The sequence below is a fragment of the Kogia breviceps genome, chromosome 12 (genome assembly GCF_026419965.1).
Source record: "Kogia breviceps isolate mKogBre1 chromosome 12, mKogBre1 haplotype 1, whole genome shotgun sequence".
Taxonomy (NCBI): Eukaryota; Metazoa; Chordata; class Mammalia; order Artiodactyla; family Physeteridae; genus Kogia; species Kogia breviceps.
In genome coordinates, this window is record NC_081321.1 from 91419666 (window position 1) to 91435997 (window position 16332).

Consider the following 16332-nt stretch of genomic DNA (forward strand, 5'->3'; position numbering starts at 1 on the left):
CTTGTGTGCTGGGCTAAGGAGTTTAGGTTTTATATCTTAAGCAATGGGGAGCCATTGAAAATTCTTGAGCAAGGGATTGCATTTTTAGAAAAAGATGAAAGTGGTCATGGGTTATGGGGCGGGGGGTAACAGAGAGCCCAGTAAGGAAGGAGATGGCTACAACAAATGGTCCATGTGCAATGGTAAAACAAATGGGGGGCAGGGCAGGGAAGACTAGGAAAGTGAGTACACGCGGGAGGTGTACTATTGCCATGTGAAGCTTCTTTGCACATCAATTCCTTACGTGCACCTGCTTACTGACTGAGCCACTCTGCACTGGGGGGCAGGGGCAGGTGGGTCTCCATATACAGCTCCCCTCAAGATGGGGACACGGTCAGTGGAGCATGACCCACTCAGGATAGAGAACTCAGTTGAAGCAGCAGGTAATGGGTTCCTGGGCCCGCTCAGAGCTTTCCGCCTGCCATGTTTCCGGGGTGGGTGTGGAGGAGCCGGCCCAGTGGCCTAAGTCCTACTGACCCCAGCTTTCCCGGTGAAGCATACCACCCTGCCTGCCTCCTGCTGCCGAGTTCACAGCCAGCTCAAGGCTCACAGCCTCTGTGCATCAAGCTGAGCACAAACCCTCCTGGGCTGAAGCCAGTTCCTAGAAGCAGAGTCTGGATGAGGAAAGATCACTGGGCTGGGATCCTGCCACTTGCAGGCTGGCTGACCTTGGGCACTTCCCTTAAGCCTGTCTGAGGCCTAGATATTCCATGTCCTCTGGTTAGGGGACTAATCACAGTCAAGAAGTATAAGCACTGAGTCCTCTATCTCGTCCCTCCACCTCCATCTTCTCTAATTAACTTCTTAAGACCACGCAGGGACAAGCAGAGCAAGCCATTTTCTATAATCGAAGTCCAAGACCATCTTAGCACTTCTGTCACTCTGTGGACCTAGCATAGCACACCCATTTTATAGATGACATAACCAAGGCCCAGGGAATTTCCATGACTGGCCCAAGGCCAGAGATTTGAGCGGACACAGAGGCAAGACTGAACACCAAGCAACACTGAACACCAATCTCTCACCCAACGGAGCTGGACCCTCAGCTTGGTGCCCCCCCAGACCCCACTGACTATCATGAGGTAGGAGAATAGGTCTGGAGGCAGATTGGCAGACATCCCCCATGTCCCCCAAATGATGGTTGGACAGAGAATTGCATCCCTTCAGTGTCCCTGTACCACATCACACAGTGAGAACATTCTCTTTTCAGCCTCCTGATAACACTGAAGGAGAAAGTCTCTGTTGGGAGCTAAAAGGTCTTTAACACCTCTCCAAAGCTGGCCGACCTCCCTTTTTCACTGAGGGCACATCTCAAGCCTTGGCAGGCCAATTTCCTGCTAGAATTTAATAACCTTGGTTTGCTTTCCTTGTGCTTATTTTTGCTCTTACCTTCTATTTATGGCTAGTGATACTGGTTTCCCACTTAAGGCAGTGATATAACAATTCTTCAAAAAACGTGTTTGGGGCAGGGGGGAGGAGTGGGTCTTGGAAAATACTAAGTAATAATGACTGATGTCTGCCCTGGTTCAAGGTGGGGAGAAGGGAAGGGAGAGAGGTGCTGCCCAAGGGCACCCAGGACGTCCGTCCCCAGCAGGGCTCTCTCTACGATGCTCCCTCAAACCTGCAAGCCGCACAGACCTCCGTTCAGGAGCACTTAGGCCAAGGTGACTCCGCGGCCCATGTGTCATCCCGCGGTGTCCCGCAGGCCCGCAGACCTTGGGAGGGAGGCAGAGGCTCCGGCGGGCAGATGGGCGCCCGGGAGGGGCCCTGAGGATTTCGGCGAAGGAGGAAGGCGCGGGAGCTTTGCGAGCGGGCTGCCGCCAGACCCGGCGCGAGGGGCTAGGTTCCCTCGCGGGTCACCTGCGGCCAGCGCGGTGCGCGTGTGAGTGCGTGCACAGACGTCAGCCTCCGAGGCCCGCGCCGCCTTCCGCTCCCCGCGCGCCCCCCGCGCCCCCGGTCGCCCCCACCAGCGCCCCGGCCCCACGAGCCCGGGCACGCGGAGCGCGAGACTGAGGTTCCAGGTCTGCCGCGGGCGGGGCTATGGGGCGGGGCCAGGCAGCGGGGCCCGTCGTCATTGGCCGAGCGCAGTACCGGGGGCGGGGCACTGGGCGAAGGCGGGTGAGCGGGCTAGGGGAGGCAGAGGCGGGCGCCGGGTAGCGGGACAGGCTGCTTGCAGGCCGCGGAGGGGGCGAGTGCGAGCCGCGCGACGGGTCCACGGAGAACCGCTCGCAGGGGCGGCGGAGGGCGCCCAGGCCTGAGCTAGGCTTCTGCCGCTGGGACCGCCATCAGGAGCCTGGGCTCCGGTCACTTTTCGGGGGGACCATTGACCTTGCCCTACGGGAGGAAGAGGGGCGTTCGCCTCCAGGAGAGGGAAGGAGGGAAGAGCCAGGGCCCCGCATAAAGTTCACCTCCTCTGGGGGCCAGAGGGGGTGAAGTGGGAGGAGGAACCTGTGTAAGGCTAACTTGGAGCTGCGAAACCTTAGGGCGGCGTTTAAGGCCCCCTCCCACACGCGCGCGGAGCCGAGCGCCCAGCTCCTCCTTCAGCTGCTGGCGTCGCCTTGCAGGGAGAACGGAGCCGTCCCTCGGCGCCGCCGGCGGAGCTGCACAGCTGCGGGCAGAGGAGGAGGCCGCGGCCGAGCCGGGCAGTCACCCCGCCACCCGAGCTATCCTCTTTGGGGCGGGCGGAGCAGGTGGCATAGGCGGTCGGATAGGTTCGCCCACCCGGGACACGCACATACGCACGCACCCACAGTCACCTCCAAAGGACCCTCCAGGAGTCTCTAAGGACCCGGAGTTGCTCCTTTTGCCCTCTCCCCCAAGCCCGGAGCCCCAGGCAGGGACCCCGGGGTCGGACGTCCCCACGCCTTCGCGCACCTGGCTCAGCAGGAGTCCCCCGGGTCCGGGCAGGGCAGGGCCGGCGGCAGCGAGCCGGAGCCCGCCCAGCGCCCGGGCCCCGCCGAGCCCTCGGAACCCACTCATGGGGCACCGGCTCCCCGTGTCCCCTCGCCCGGCCGCGACCAGCCCGGCGCCCCGAGCCGCGCAGAGGAGGAGCCCGGCGGAGTGACCCAGGAGCCACCAAAGACTCTGGAAGGCTCGGAGGCCGGAGAGCAAGGCGGTTCCCCGCACCTCCAGGCGCTTGCAGGCATCCCTCCGAGCCGCGCCAGAGGCCCGGCCCGCCATTCCCAGGTAGGAGGGAGACACCCCAACAGAACTGGGGAAGCGGGGAAGCCGGGAAGAAAGGTTTGAAGCGTGTCAGCGGAAGGGTAGGTGAAGCTTTACAGGACTAGGGAAAGTTAAACTGATTGAGCGCCTATTAATGATCATCCGGCAACTTCACTTATCTAGAGAAAATGAAATTAGTTGAGCACCTACTATGTGTCAGGCTGGGTGCTTATTCCAGGAAAGAAAGACTTGCTGCGTTTCTCCTATGTGCCAGATTTGATGCCAGAAGCCTTCCATTTAAGAGATCTGGAGTAACAGCCGGTTTGACTCTAAGGTAACAGAGGCTCAGAGAGCAAGAGGCACTTCCCTACCCCAAACACAGCCCTCCCCTTCCTAAGCCAGCTGCAGCCTGCAAACCTGGCTGAGGGTGGGGCTGGGATGGGGCCAGTTGGTGGTGGCCTTGGTGAGGACCTCCTCTGAGGAGGGAAGATTAAGGAACGCCTTCCCTGTTCAGAGGTCGGTGAGCTTTGGGGGGAGTTGGTGCAAGGAGTGAGTTTCCTGGGCGATCCGCTTCCCAAGAAGGGTTTCCTGTGATCAGCTGGCCAGAAGGCTCCCAGGTACCTCTGCGGGGCTCTCTCTCCTCCCCTTGCCCCTGGCCCTGGGAGGATGATGAAGGGTGTTGTCCAGGACCTCATGGGAGGTGGGAGGCCAGACTGGGAAGGGGCAGCCAGCGCAGAAGCCTATATTCAGGCTGCCCCTGGCATCAGAGAGACAAGATGGGGTCTCCCAGGGCCTCTGCCTGCACTCCAGTCCCTCTGCACCTGACTGCTCCGGGCAGCCCCTTGACTGCCAAGAGGAAGTGCCACAAAGAAAGGAACCTGCTTGCTGTGTGCTAGGAGCTGTGTGGGCCTCTTGGCTTCTCACTGAGCTCTGAGGACCACTGTGGGTTTGTTTCTACCATTTGAGAGATCACCAGCAGCCCCACTAGGCCCAGTCATTTGCCCAGGGTGGCTGGGCTGGTGAGAGGCAGAGCTGGTCTGCCTGCTCTCTACCACCCTGAGCTGTCAAGGATGGTGAGATTGGCTGTGCAAAGCCCCCAGGACTCCCCTCAGTGTGGGCGTGGAGGCCAGTGCATGCACGTGTGTCCAGAGAGGCTGGGATGTGTGCTAATGGAGGAGGCTTGGGGTGTGTGGGAGGGAGGGAGGGAGGGCCCAGGGTACCACAAGGAGGAGGATGCGGCCAGACTCTTATCCTGTGTTCTTGCCCCTGTGACCCCTCCATCTTCCAGGCAGGCCCTGGGAGAGGGGCTTGAGGAAGAAGAATGGGGCGAACGCACAGATGCATTTGCTGGGAGCTGGCTGGACGAGGTTTGGGGGAGTCCTGGGCAGGGTGCCTGACCCCAGCTGTCTGCAGCGAGAGAGAGAGGGAATTAGAATAGGCTTCTGGGGTCATTCGCCCTGCCTGACCCCAGCTGAGGCTTCAGGGAGTCAGACTTTGTTTTGAAAAAAATTGATTTTGGCCAGGGGGTGGGTTTTTATAGAGGTAAGAGCCCCAATTTTGGAGCCAACAGCCTGATTCTAATCCTGGCCTGGCCAGTCATCTGTGTGAACTGGGGCAAGTGAGTCAGCCTCTGCGACCTCCAGTGTCCCCATTGGTCCAGTGGGTTGATGGTGGTCCCCTCTCCATGGGAGTGTTGTGAAGTCATTGACATAAGGCAGGCAAAGCACCCAGCATGATGGAGGGCTGCCCAGCTGTGGTGACCATTCTCCCAGCATGGCCCCATCATCTCTGCTCCAGGTCCTCTGCCTCCCTGGCATGAGTCATAGAACTTGCATTTGGGTACCTGTGCTGCTAGTGGCCCCCACTAACCACTCTCTGGGCCTCCAGGGGGGAATCTACATTCTCAAAGGGCCCTTTGAAGTCCTCACTGTAGGGTCAGCCTGGCTGAGGATGGAGAGAAGGGAGCAGGCAGCGATGGAGGAGAGAAGCTGTGCCTACAGTGCTGCCTCCTCTGGGGGAGGAGAAGGAAAGAAAGATGCACGGGGCGGGAGGTGCTGTCACCTGATGGCCAGGTGTCTGGGTGTTTCACACAGCCCCACATGGCTGGGGCCATGTGAAGACTTGCAGCCTTCTCTCAGAGAGGAAAGCCACAGATTTTTTTTTTTTTTTTTCCTCCTTCCTTGCCCTCTCCTGACCCCATGTCCTCTCTCTGACTTCCTCAGGCCCATTCAGTCGCCGATGTTAGCACGTCTATACCAGGAGCTCTGGGCTAGAGGCTGGGGCAGAAGATACACTGTCCCTGGGGGCTACTGGCCTCCTTACCTCTCTATGTAGACAGAGGTGACCACCAGCAGATCCAAGCTCCCTGCAGAGGGACTTGCGGAGGGGGCCGTCCTGGTGTGGGACCTCTTTCCCCAGCAGCCCGCGTCCGTTGAAGGTGCACGCAGCCTGGCTCTCCCAGCCCAGGAGGACACTTAAAAAGTTCAGTGCTGTTGGCCTGCGGCCCTCTCTCCCCTGCTGCCCACCCAGGGGTATACTCAGGGCACTGAGACCCTCCTCACTGCAGCCCCCGGGGCCAGCTAGACAGGATGCGGGTAGAGGGCGAAGGCCCCAGAAGGAGGCTTTGAATGAGCGCCAAAGGTAGAGCCATTTGCTTCATTCATTCACAGGTCATTACTGAGCACCTGCTGTGTACATGGCACTGAAATCCTGTGGGATAAATTTGAAGTCAGCTTCAGGCATGAATTGCACGGGGGGTGTAGGGGTCATAGGCTTGGAGTCACCATCCTGGCTTCCTTATTCACTGAATGGGCCAGTCGTGTAGACTTTTAAGCATCAGGTCCTTATTTGTGAAACGGGGAAGGGAACCCGTACTTCATAGGGAGGTGGTGAGGGCACTCCCATGGCAGGGGGTAGACTGCCCGGGGTCGAATCCCTCCTTGGCTCGTTACTGGCTGTGTACCCACGAGCAAGGTACTAAACTTCTCTGTGCTTCAGTTTCCTCATCTGTAAATTGGGGTGACCATCTACCTTCTGGGGTTCCTGAGGGATGAAGCAGGTTAGTACACGTTCAGCACTTGGAGCGCTCTGCATATATTAGCTGCAAAATAAACGTCAGCTGTTATTACTGTTCTATACTTAGCACAGTGCTTGGCGCGCTGCAGGGCTTGGTTACTGGTGGTTGTTGTCACGGCTCCAGGCCTGGGTCAGCGGTGGGCTGAGCTGGCTTATTGTGTGCGTCCCTTCGCAGTTCATTCATTGAGATCATCTTGGTAGCTTGGCATCGGCCGTGGTGGGAGTATTCATGGAAATTGACAAAGGCTACCAATCAGAGCTTTTATAAAGGTCTTTTTGAGAGCCGCTTTACTGCACGGCGGTTCTCAGTCAGGCAAGGAGAACGCCCTGAACAGGTCGTGTGCTGGAAAACTCACACACAAGAGGTGTCCCCACCTGAAGTCTCTTAGCATCATGGCCGACGTAGACATCTATGATGTTGGAGAGTGCCAGGGGGTAAATGAATGAGGCTCTCCAGGCTACTGACCTGGGGCATCACGGGGTGGGGACCAGCCATAGTTAGCACCACAGCCCCTTGTGCAGATTGAGAAAAGGTGCCTTCTCTGAGCAGATCAATTCCAAATAAGACGGCCTCCCACTTTCCCACCCAGCGGGGGGCCTTGTGCAGTGCCCCACCTGCACCACCGTATGCGGCAGCCTGCTGAGGGCACAGGAGATCTGTATTTCAGCAGGCCTGCACCCATCTGTAGCTCTTCTTCTCTAGATGGGGGGGGGGGGGGGATGGCTTCCTGCTGGGTCTGGCAGGAGGCAGAGAGGCCTTCAGAGAGGAGGTGGCATTTGAGCCAGACCCTGATAAAGGGAAGAGGGTGCTCTGGGGGAGGGGCTGGCATGATCTGAGGGCTTGAAGCAGGTGCCAGCAGAGCTCAAGCTCACTAGGGGTTCCGGGGGGGAATTCTGGCAGCTGCTGAGATAGGAAACGAGGGTGGCTGGACTGTGAATGGCCTTTGGGTGGGCCTGATGGAGCCCCTGGAGGTTACTTATCTTTAGTTGGGATTTGGAGCTTGGATCCATTTCGGCCTCTCCCACAAGCCCGAGAGGCTCCTGTAGAAAGTTCTGATGAGAAACGTGACTCCCGGGGAAGTTAAGCTCCTCACCCAAGAGCAGTGGGAAGTTAGTGGTAAAGCGAGGAGTCAAGCCCCGGCAGTTCCGTGCTGTATAAACAAACAAACAGACAAGTAAACAAATAAGGGGTGAATGAACGCAAGGGTGAGTGAATGGGTGGATGAATGAAGGAGGAAAGAAAGAAACGAGAAGGATGAGCAGGCAGAGCTCCAAGGCCTTTAGAAAGACCCCAGTCCAGCGTTCCCATTGTACAGACAGAAAACTGAGACCAGACAGGTGGCCGGCAGGGGAGGCCAAGGCTTCCAGCAAGGGCTGCAAGGCCGGGCCTCGGGCCTCCTGACGCCGGCTCCCGGCTCTCTGCCGCAGCCCCGAGCCATGATGAAGACCTTGTCCAGTGGGAACTGCACACTCAGTGTGCCCGCCAAGAACTCGTACCGCATGGTGGTGCTGGGCGCCTCGCGGGTGGGCAAGAGCTCCATCGTCTCTCGCTTCCTCAACGGCCGCTTCGAGGACCAGTACACGCCCACCATCGAGGACTTCCACCGGAAGGTCTACAACATCCGCGGCGACATGTACCAGCTGGACATCCTGGACACGTCTGGCAACCACCCCTTCCCTGCCATGCGCAGGCTCTCCATCCTCACAGGTGGGTGCCAGGGGTGGGCACAGGTGCTTGAGTATGTGAGCGTGTGTGCTCGGTACTTTACAGTTTGCAAGGCACTTGCCTATCTGAGATGAAGCTCACGACGAGCCCCCTTAGCACTGTGAGGGTCAGAGAGGTGTTGCTGCTTCCCGAGCAAAAGATGGAGCCGGGTCCCCAGTTCCATTCTGTCTGACTCTGGATCGATGGCTCCTGGCTCCTGGCACTGCCTTCCAGATCAGGAACTGACAGACTCTGCACCGGGGCTTTACCTCCCCAGGGAACAGAGGGGCTGCTGCCTTCCTTCTGTGGGGGTGACCCAGCAGAGCTCCAGGACCTGGGGTCAGTCTTTCGGGCTCTGATCTATTAACAGTGCAGGGCTTTTCCACCTCTCAGCGAGGCAGGGGCCGGACCCAGGCAGTGATCAGCCAGAGGGGCTGGTGGGGACCTGCGTGCGGATGCTGGGAACTCGGTAATAATCACGGTAATGGCCATGGCAATAGCTAACACTTAACAAGAACTGCGTGCCTGGGCCTGTTTCTAGAGCTTGGCATGTATTTATTTAATCCTCACAACTAACCTAGGAGACAGGTATTTGCCTGCATTTTACAAGTCGAGAAACCGAGGCCCAGAGAGGTTGAGTTACTCCAGGTGATAGATAACACAGCTGGTAAATGAGAGTCTGGCTCTCATGCTTTACCACTGGGCTATCCTGTAGCCTCTTGGCCCAGCTGGGAGTGGTGGGGAGGGAGGAGATTGTGGGGGACTAAGGGGGCAGATAGAGATGTGAGACGGGGCCGTGATTTTCATCACTCAAGCAGTTTTGTGTGGTAGCTAAGAGGACAGGTCCAGAAACTGGTCTGCCTGGGTCCGAATCCTGGTTCCACTGCTTCCTGGTTTTGTCCCTCTGAGCGAGTGACTTTATCTCTTTGTGCCTCAGTTTTCTCATCTGTAAGTTGGCACCACATTAGCACCCATTCCAGAGGTCTTTGTGAGAATTTAAATGAGTTAATATCGCAGAAGTGCTTGGTGATTGGAAGGTAAGTGCTCAAGAATTATGGGTCTTGGGCTTCCCTGGTGGCGCAGCGGTTGAGAGTCCGCCTGCCGATGCAGGGGACGCGGGTTCGTGCCCCGGTCCGGGAAGATCCCACATGCCGCGGAGCGGCTGGGCCCGTGAGCCATGGCCGCTGAGCCTGCGCGTCCGGAGCCTGTGCTCCGCGACGGGAGAGGCCACAACAGTGAGAGGCCCGCGTACCACACACACACACACACACACACACACACACACACACACACACACAAAGAATTATGGGTCTTAAACCTACATTTGCAGTATGCCTGCAATGGGCTATGCAGGCCCATTTCCTAAACCCTGCACCTGCCATTGCTGGGCGGCGATGAAAGGAAGGAACGAGCAAGTAACCCCCCAGCCATCACTAAAACAGCCCCGCAAATCGAGATACCAAGAAACCCTAGCCATGCCCACCCCTCTCCCCATGGCCCGGTCAAGAGCCCTCCCTGAGTGCCCTGGATAGACAGCCTCCTCTTCCGGCTGTCCTCGCTGACCATCTGACCCAGATCACACTCAGCACTCAGGCTGTCCCACCCCACATTTTGGAGAGGGAGTGCGTGGGCAGAAAGAGCCCGGGCTGACCTGGCTTCCAGTCCTGGCTCTACCACCCGACGGCTTAGGTGTGTGACCATTAAGTCTGGGTCTCAGTCTTCCCAGCCACACAATGGGCACAATCTTGCTTCCCCTCAGGGTGGCTGCGAGGACTGCAGGAAATCGCATGGGGGGCATTTCCAGGGCTCGATGGAGATTGCAAGGATGTCTGCTCCCCCGGCCGTGGGGAGGGGACTGGGTGCCCACCAACAGAAATAAGGCTAACGGAGGGAGAGAGTAGATGTGGAGAGGGACCACGTGCGTATTTCCAAAGTTAATTTTTAATTACACAAATAACACACAAACATAGCCTCCTCTAGACATACAGATAAGGCTAAAAAGCCCCCTTGCCCCACGCCCCCAACCTCAGGCTCCTGCCCCCTCCCCCGAGGTAGCCACCCCATCAGTCTTCCAGGCCCCCCCCCCCATGAACACTTTGACATTCACATTTGTGGCCCCATAACGGAGAGTATTTTCGTCTCATTTTTACGTGCACATATCATTCCAAGCACATCTGCCTGCTGCCCTCGTTTTTCACTCACCAGCCCGTGCCTCATTTTCCAACCTGGTGCTGGTACACAGCAAATTCTGAAAGCCATTAATTCTGCCGCCAGCTCTCCTTCCAGCTGCCAGCCAGGCGTCTCTCTCTCTCTGAAGCTTGGCATCCCTGCCTTCCATCTGGATATGTCAAGGCTGCAGAGCGCGCAGGGGCCCGGGATTAGCCTTAACGGGATGGGTTTGGCAGCCTAAGCAGAAACGGTTGCCAGGCCAGCGCTGCCTCGCAAGTGCCTTTCTAAACAGCCCACACCGTCCTCCATCCCGTCCCACCCCGTCCACACGACCAGCTTTATGAACACCCACTGTGCGCCGTGACGACATCTCCCTCTGCTCCAGAGAGTGTCACTGGCTGGAACGTGCTCCTGAATGTGGCATGTGCTATTCTGGGGGGACAAATGGCGTGCCCCGGGGCTCCAGAGGAAGGAGGCAGCAGTGCTACCAGAAGCTGGCATCACTCGATTCTCCTCTTGAGAACTCGGGCCAGTCCCAGGCACCTTTGAGCCTCGGTTTCTTATAAAACAGGGCTCTTAACATCTCCCCACAGGTTCTCAAGAGTTGAAGTCAAAGTGCAAAAGGTACTTTGAGTGTGAGATTGTGATCACTGTAGTGAGATGTGGAGATTGGGGTGGAGGCACCAGCCCCCTCTCTCACCCTCCCCGCCTCCCCTGCCACCTCCCCATCATCCCTGTTTCAAAGACCTGCGCTGAGGGACGCAGCGAGTTGCAGCAGGGGTAGCGTGGGCCTCGGAGGCTACTGTTCACTTGTTCATCCGTGATTTATTCAAGAATCAGAGGACACCTGTGTGTGCCAGGACCAGCCAGGTGAGGACAGAATCGGGTCCACATCTCAGCCTAGCCACGCCTGAGCTGTGTGATCTTGGGCTGGTTGCTCCCCCTTCCTGAGCCCCAGTTGGCTCACCTATCGCATGAAAGTAATGAAATCTCCCTCACAGATGTTCCGTGAGGGGTCGAGAGGGAACCCATGTGACTCTCACAGGTGCTTGTTCTCATTATCCTTTGGAGACCCGAGATCACTGAGCACGTGTCACTCTCCATTCATTATCTCATCAAACCTTCAAAAGCATCCTGCATGGGACAGACGGGGAAACTGAGGTTTAGAGAGGTGGTGTGACCCGCTGAAGGCCGTGTGGCCGGTGAGTGGAGGGGGCAAGAGGTAAACCCAGGCCCGCCTGATGCCAACGCTCTGCGTTCCAACTATGCATCGGGGGCTAGTCCAGGCCCTGGGGATGCACGCTGAACAGCAAGACCCCTGCTCTCGTGGAAACTGTATTTCTTACTATTCTAACACAGTCCACACAAGCTCACAAATCACTCACCCCGTCTCCAGCCCTGCCGGGAAATGTAGGGCTGATTCATTGTGTTTGAACCAGGCTGTGCCACGTATTAGCTCTGTGACAAGGGATTTAACCTTCTGGACCTCAGTCTTCTGCCCTGGAAAATGGGGAGAATAATAGCAGTTCCCCGCTAGAGTCACTGTGAAGGTCAAGTCAGGGAGCAGGGAGGGGTGGGTGGGGGGCGGTCAGTGAACTCACCGCCTGGGGTTCCTCTCCCCACAGGCGACGTTTTCATCCTGGTGTTCAGTCTGGATAATCGGGAATCCTTCGACGAGGTCAAGCGCCTCCAGAAGCAGATCCTGGAGGTCAAGTCCTGCCTGAAGAACAAGACCAAGGAAGTGGCAGAGCTGCCCATGGTCATCTGCGGCAACAAGAACGACCACGGCGAGCTGTGCCGCCAGGTGCCCACCACCGAGGCCGAGCTGCTGGTGTCGGGCGACGGGAACTGCGCCTACTTCGAGGTGTCGGCCAAGAAGAACACGAACGTGGATGAGATGTTCTACGTGCTCTTCAGCATGGCCAAGCTGCCGCACGAGATGAGCCCCGCCCTGCACCGCAAGATCTCCGTGCAGTACGGGGACGCCTTCCACCCCAGGCCCTTCTGCATGCGCCGAGTCAAGGACATGGACGCCTACGGCATGGTCTCGCCCTTTGCCCGCCGCCCCAGCGTCAACAGTGACCTCAAATACATCAAGGCCAAGGTCCTCCGGGAGGGCCAGGCCCGCGAGCGGGACAAATGCACCATCCAGTGAGCAGGAGGGACGCTGGGGTGGGGCTTGGGCGGTGCCTTACGGTGGGGGGCGGGCGTGGCCCCGGGTGCCCACTGCCCGCATCCCCTGCCCATGAGACCCCAACAGCAGTCACGTTCTAAGACCTTTGGCGCCAGACTGGAGGACCCCAGCCTCCAGCCTCTGCGTAGTCTCCTGCCTTCAACCACTTCCCTCTTATTCCTCCTTTCCGCCACTCCTCTTGGTTTCAGCTTCTCCATGGGTTGGGAGGGCAATCCCTGCAGGACAAGGGGCAAGGTTGGGTGACATCTGAACGTATGCCAGGACCCAAGTCAGAGCTTGCTTGAGGGGCCAGAGGGGCCAGGACCCCTGCCTCCGATGGAGACTCCTGGAACATCCCAGATGAAAATGATACCCAGAGGCGGCTGGGAGAGGGCTCCGCTGTCCTGGTGGAAGACCCAGCTTGGTTTAGGAGGCAGCTGGGAGTCTCCTCCCACCCCATCCTGAAACGCTTACCCTCTGGCTCAGCTGGTTCTATCCCCTGCCCCCCAACTTGGCCCTCAGCTGGCCCCGACATTGAGGCAGGGGTGTCTGTGTGTTCGAAGGAGGCGTGGCTACGTCACCTGGCCCGTGTCCACCTCTTGGACCGCCTTCCTCAGCCCCTGCTCCCAGGTTCCCCTCGTCTGCTGGTTGTGCTTTGTTGTTGCAGCTGTTATGTCGTGTTCCCAGTAGGAATGGAAATCGCTGTACTGTAAAAGCCTAGTGACCCCTCATTGGCAAGCCCCCGCCCCCCAGTTCAGATCCACTGCCTCCACTGGGGACACCTTCGTCCCCCATTCCAGATGGGGTTTCTGTGGCCTGTCTGCAGCTGGACGCTGCCCTCTACCGAGCTTCCCACTCACACAGGCGGGGCAGGCCCGCGGGGGGCAGCTTCTCCTCTTGCCTCCATTTTCCAGAGGGGGTGGCCGAGACTCAAGAGGGCAAAGTGACATAGCCCAGCTCCGCCTCCCGGCTAGTTCCGGACACAGCCCCACCTGGAACCAGGCTGTCCTCTACCGTGCTGGTTCCTCAAGCATTTATTTTTATTTATTTATTTATTTTTTTTTTTGCGGCACGCGGGCCTCTCACTGCTGTGGCCTCTCCCGTTGCGGAGCACAGGCTCCGGACGCGCAGGCTCGGCGGCCATGGCTCACAGGCCCAGCCGCTCCGCGGCACGTGGGATCTTCCCGGACCGGGGCACGAACCCTTGTCCCCTGCATCGGCAGGCGGGCTCTCAACCACTGCGCCACCAGGGAAGCCCCTCAAGCATTTATTGAGCGCCTGCTGGGTGCTGGGTCCACCGTGTGCTAGTAAACAAAGAGGGTGAGCAATGCACTTTACGCCCCCAAGGCCAAGCCTCCCCTGCTCTGGCCTCCTTCCCATCCCCCGCCTGGCCGCTGCCCACCCCTGCTGCCCTGCTGCCCTACTGCCTCTGTACACGCAGCTGTTGGCAGGCGTGGAAGAGCAGCTGGAAGCCAGAGCTGAGCCCGGGAGAGGAAGGTAGAAAGAGCTCTCAGTGGGCCTTTTCCTGGTGCCTGTGATTGGGTTGTGCTGGGTACCAGGCATGGTGGGATTTGAACCCATGGACCAAAGGCTCTTGTCATCAGCTCTTAAAAAATACATTTTATATTTTAAACCTCCTTGAAACTATTGAAGTTCAGGGCCACAAGAAACCTTAGTGATCATTTAGTGAATCTGAGGCCCAGAGAGGGTAAGTAACTTGCTCCAGGTCACACAGCAAGGCAGAAACAGGGTTAGGTCTGGCATTCGGCACGCACCATGGTGTGCCCCTCTCCTGATGCTGCCTCAGCCCCTGGGGGCCTTCAGGGATTTGAGGTGTTGTCTCCCTGTCCCTAAATCTGCCTTTGAGGGCTCCTATAGAGTCTGTGTACATTGTACCCACGTATATACATGTACATACACATGAACACACAGACATAAACGTGCCCTGGCCTCAGCTCTGCACACCCCCACCCCACCCTGGCCCCTGCTGCTCAAGGCAGCCACTCTGACCCTGCTTCTGTGCCCACACCTGGCCCCAGCTTGAACCCTCTAAGCAGACTGGGTACCTTGGCCAGGACAGGTGTGTGGCCTGGTCTCACTCAGTCACACCCCTGCTTCCCCCTATCTCTGTGTACACTCTCAATTAAAGTGGGTTTGTTTCTAAGCCGTGTCCTTGACCACGTGTATTTTCTGTATTTCCAAGAAGAGGTGTGGCTCTTCCTCCAACCAAAGCTGGCCTTTCCCTCCCCAAATTGCACCTGCCCGGTGGCCTTGCCCTGTGTGTCAGCAGAGTCAGCCTTCAAGGTTAAGTACGTGGAGGGCGGTGGGGGGGGGATAAAACCCCAAAATAAGGGGGAATAAAACTCCTGGCCCTCCTGGGCCCTCTGAGGGGTGTATGCTGAGTTGTTCATGTCCCTCTGGAGGAGTGGCCAGGTCAGACAGGAGAGGCCTCCCTGTGGACCATTAGCCCTTTTGGGTCACCATATGACCCAAGTTCTGGGTGGCTTCCAGAACCACCCAGAGAACAGTTGGCAATATCTAGAAACAGTTTTGATTGTCAAAACTGGGGAGGGGGGCAGCATGCTATTAGCACCTGGTGGCTAGAGACCGGGGACAGTGCTGAACACCTCACCATAAAGTGTGACCCCGCCCTGAATGTCAGCAATGGGCAGCCTCCTCGCTTGGACTGTCAACCCTTGAGATCAGGACACGGCCCACGTCTATGTAGGGTGGATACGACATACAACTTTCTGGGTGGTAAACACTGGACCAGCACAGTGTGCCCTTGTGTGAAATGAGACAGGACACGGGAGGGGCAGGCGGAGGTGGGGGGAGAAGGTCTTGTCCCCATGCGACCCCGAACGTGGCACCTTGGACCGAGGTTCTCCCTCGGCGGAGGGAAGGGAAGGGAACCAGCCACACGCCTGCTGCGTGATCGACACCCCTCCTCTCGCTCCATCGTCGTATCTTCCAGCCCCATAAGAAACATGCTCCTCGTATGCACCCCTTCTTGTGGTGGGGAAGGAAGCTCAGAGAGCTCAATCTCTTGTCCAAGAAGGCACAGCTGGTGAAGGGGCAGCTCAGGGACTTGAAACCAGAGGCCGTCTGAGCTCCGTGTGAGTGAGGAAAGGATTTTGCATCTGGGAGATGGAGAGAGGTCTGTGATTTTGATTAGTCAGCAAATACCACTGAGCAGGGAGGTTCAGAGAGAAGGCGGACGAGGTCTCTGCCTGCCAAGGGCTCCCGATCCAGAGGGAGAGACCCCTGTGCGGGCATTCACAAAGCAAGGTGAGCCCGCCTATGGCGGAGGAAAACCAGGTGAGCCTGGAAGAGCTCCCGACCTCTGCCTACCTGGGAGCCCAGCTTCCCTCCCATCCTTCGCCCACGCCAGCCAGAGAAGGTCAAAGTGGGAGACAAGTCACCCTGATGCTCTCCCAGTCCTGGTTTCTGTAAATGTGAGATGTGGAGGTGAACATTCCCTTCTGCATTGCAGGTCAGAACTGCACCCTAAGAAGGGCTAAACGGAGAGGTAGCTGGGCGCACCTTCCACGCAAGCCTTCCACGGTGCATCGGAGCCAGGGCACCTCTGCCATGCCCTCCCTCCACGTGGGGCTGTGAGCAAGTCCTGTCTTCTCCCGAGCTTCAGTTTCTTCATCTCTGAGTGGGAGGTGGGGAGGAGGAGAGCTGGACCAGACGGCACACGAACAGCCCCTTACAGCCCTATGTTCTCTGCGAAAAGGAATTAATATTCCTGCTACATAACCCACAACATTCTGACCGTTACTAAACAGAACACGTTTGCTCCAGCCCCGGCCCCAGCCCCACTCCATGCAGCCCAGAGATTCGCCATGGAATGGGGTTAACAAGCAGAAAGCTGGGGCAGAGGAGGAAGACGCCCCTGGCAAATAGCCCTGGCATGGAGGCTGGAATAAGATTGCAGGAAAATTCCCCTCATGGGGAGGCCATTCAGAGATAAGCCCGGGACAGCCAGCTTAATTCCCAGCCTAGG

The 16332-nt window shown here is 58.0% G+C and overlaps 1 protein-coding gene across 1 annotated transcript; it reads left to right on the plus strand.

The window, feature by feature from the left end:
- Positions 1–2584: 2584 nt before the first annotated feature.
- RASD2 (RASD family member 2) lies at positions 2585–14487 on the plus strand. The gene is made up of 3 exons (XM_059080792.2): positions 2585–3225; positions 7705–7984; positions 11776–14487. Exons 2-3 carry the CDS (start codon positions 7714–7716, stop codon positions 12303–12305), a joined length of 801 nt encoding a protein of 266 aa, XP_058936775.1. The 5' UTR covers positions 2585–3225; positions 7705–7713; the 3' UTR covers positions 12306–14487.
- The last annotated feature ends 1845 nt before the right edge of the window (positions 14488–16332 follow it).

Excerpts from the sequence above, each read along its gene's own strand:
- RASD2 (XM_059080792.2), top strand. The coding sequence starts at position 7,714 with ATGATGAAGACCTTGTCCAGTGGGAACTGCACACTCAGTGTGCCCGCC. Across the intron at positions 7,985-11,775 it reads CAGGCTCTCCATCCTCACAG|GCGACGTTTTCATCCTGGTG; the intron begins GTGGGTGCCAGG and ends CTCTCCCCACAG.